At 52.0% G+C, this 1,034-nt stretch overlaps 1 protein-coding gene across 1 annotated transcript in view; it reads right to left on the bottom strand.

Annotated features, from left to right (window-relative positions):
- Positions 1-1,034, bottom strand: part of ATN1 (atrophin 1) — a 9,425-nt gene that overhangs the window by 2,624 nt on the left and 5,767 nt on the right. Inside the window, 1 exon segment of the mRNA XM_031056623.1 lies at positions 885-1,034. This exon segment is cut by the window's right edge and continues 84 nt beyond it. Coding sequence (XP_030912483.1) covers positions 885-1,034 — 150 coding nt within the window.

Below are 1,034 nucleotides of genomic sequence, written 5' to 3'. Positions count from 1 at the left end.
GACCTGCTCTGCAATCAGATCTGCACCCCATATCATGCCAATCTTTCACCCCCAACCACCATTCACGTGCATACTTGTACTGGGTGCTTTCTTTTCCAGGTCTTATTCAGGACAGATTCTCTTTCTAGTAGTTTGGACTCCCAGCCAGACTAAGGTACCCAGCCATGGATGGTAGGGGAAATGGACACTCACTTGTACCTTGTGCCATCTCTGACCAGTTGCTCAGAGCCAGATCTGTGACTGACACCAGACCCCACTGACTGCTCATAGCACCCAAGCAGGCACAACACTTTTTTCCTATTGCACTGGAGCTTGGGCTTTGCTTCCCTGAGATTTTCATCCCTAAACATTTTACTTTGCTTTGCTGCAGGATGTGGAAATGGAAGGGACCACCATTCAATTCTGAAGAACAGCAGCCTCCAGTTCCTTATGATTAGCCCACCTCCTATCATATCCCACCCCACTATCTGCAGCCACTGAGAACCAGCATTTCATTAGTCCTAAGGACACTGCCAAAACTGTTCTAGGGCTCCCACACCCTCTGCAGACTCCAGTCTAAGGAATGCAGTTCACAGCAGCACCACCCAGGCAGTCAGTGGGACTCCAGCACTTGTACTGTGGCCCCACAGATCCATAACAAAAAGGACACTGCAAACAATTTTGCTGGCCACTGATCAGCAGTGTCAGTGCCTTTGGTGGGATGGGAGTGGGGGAAAGGAAGAATGACCATGATGTTGGGCTCTTCTGGCTGAAGATCTATGGCCTCAAAGTTTAACCTTGTCAGCTTTTAGGGTTCCCCAGGGCCAGAGGGAGGGAGTGCAAGGAAGGCACAGTAGGACAGAAATCAGGGCTTTGTGCAGGTCACCAGCACCATGTGCCCTTACCTGCGTGTATGGCATCCTGCTGGTGGAGATGGAGGTGGGAGTGGATGTGGGAATGCTGATGATGATGAGGTGTCACATTGAGCATCTGCAGCCGGGCCAGAGGGTCATTGCTGAGAGCGGCCACCCGCTCGGCGTGCTGGCGTTCGGCCG

This window comes from Geospiza fortis, unplaced genomic scaffold (genome assembly GCF_000277835.1).
Source record: "Geospiza fortis unplaced genomic scaffold, GeoFor_1.0 scaffold1, whole genome shotgun sequence".
NCBI lineage: Eukaryota > Metazoa > Chordata > Aves > Passeriformes > Thraupidae > Geospiza > Geospiza fortis.
This window is presented reverse-complemented; position numbering and strand designations above follow the sequence as displayed.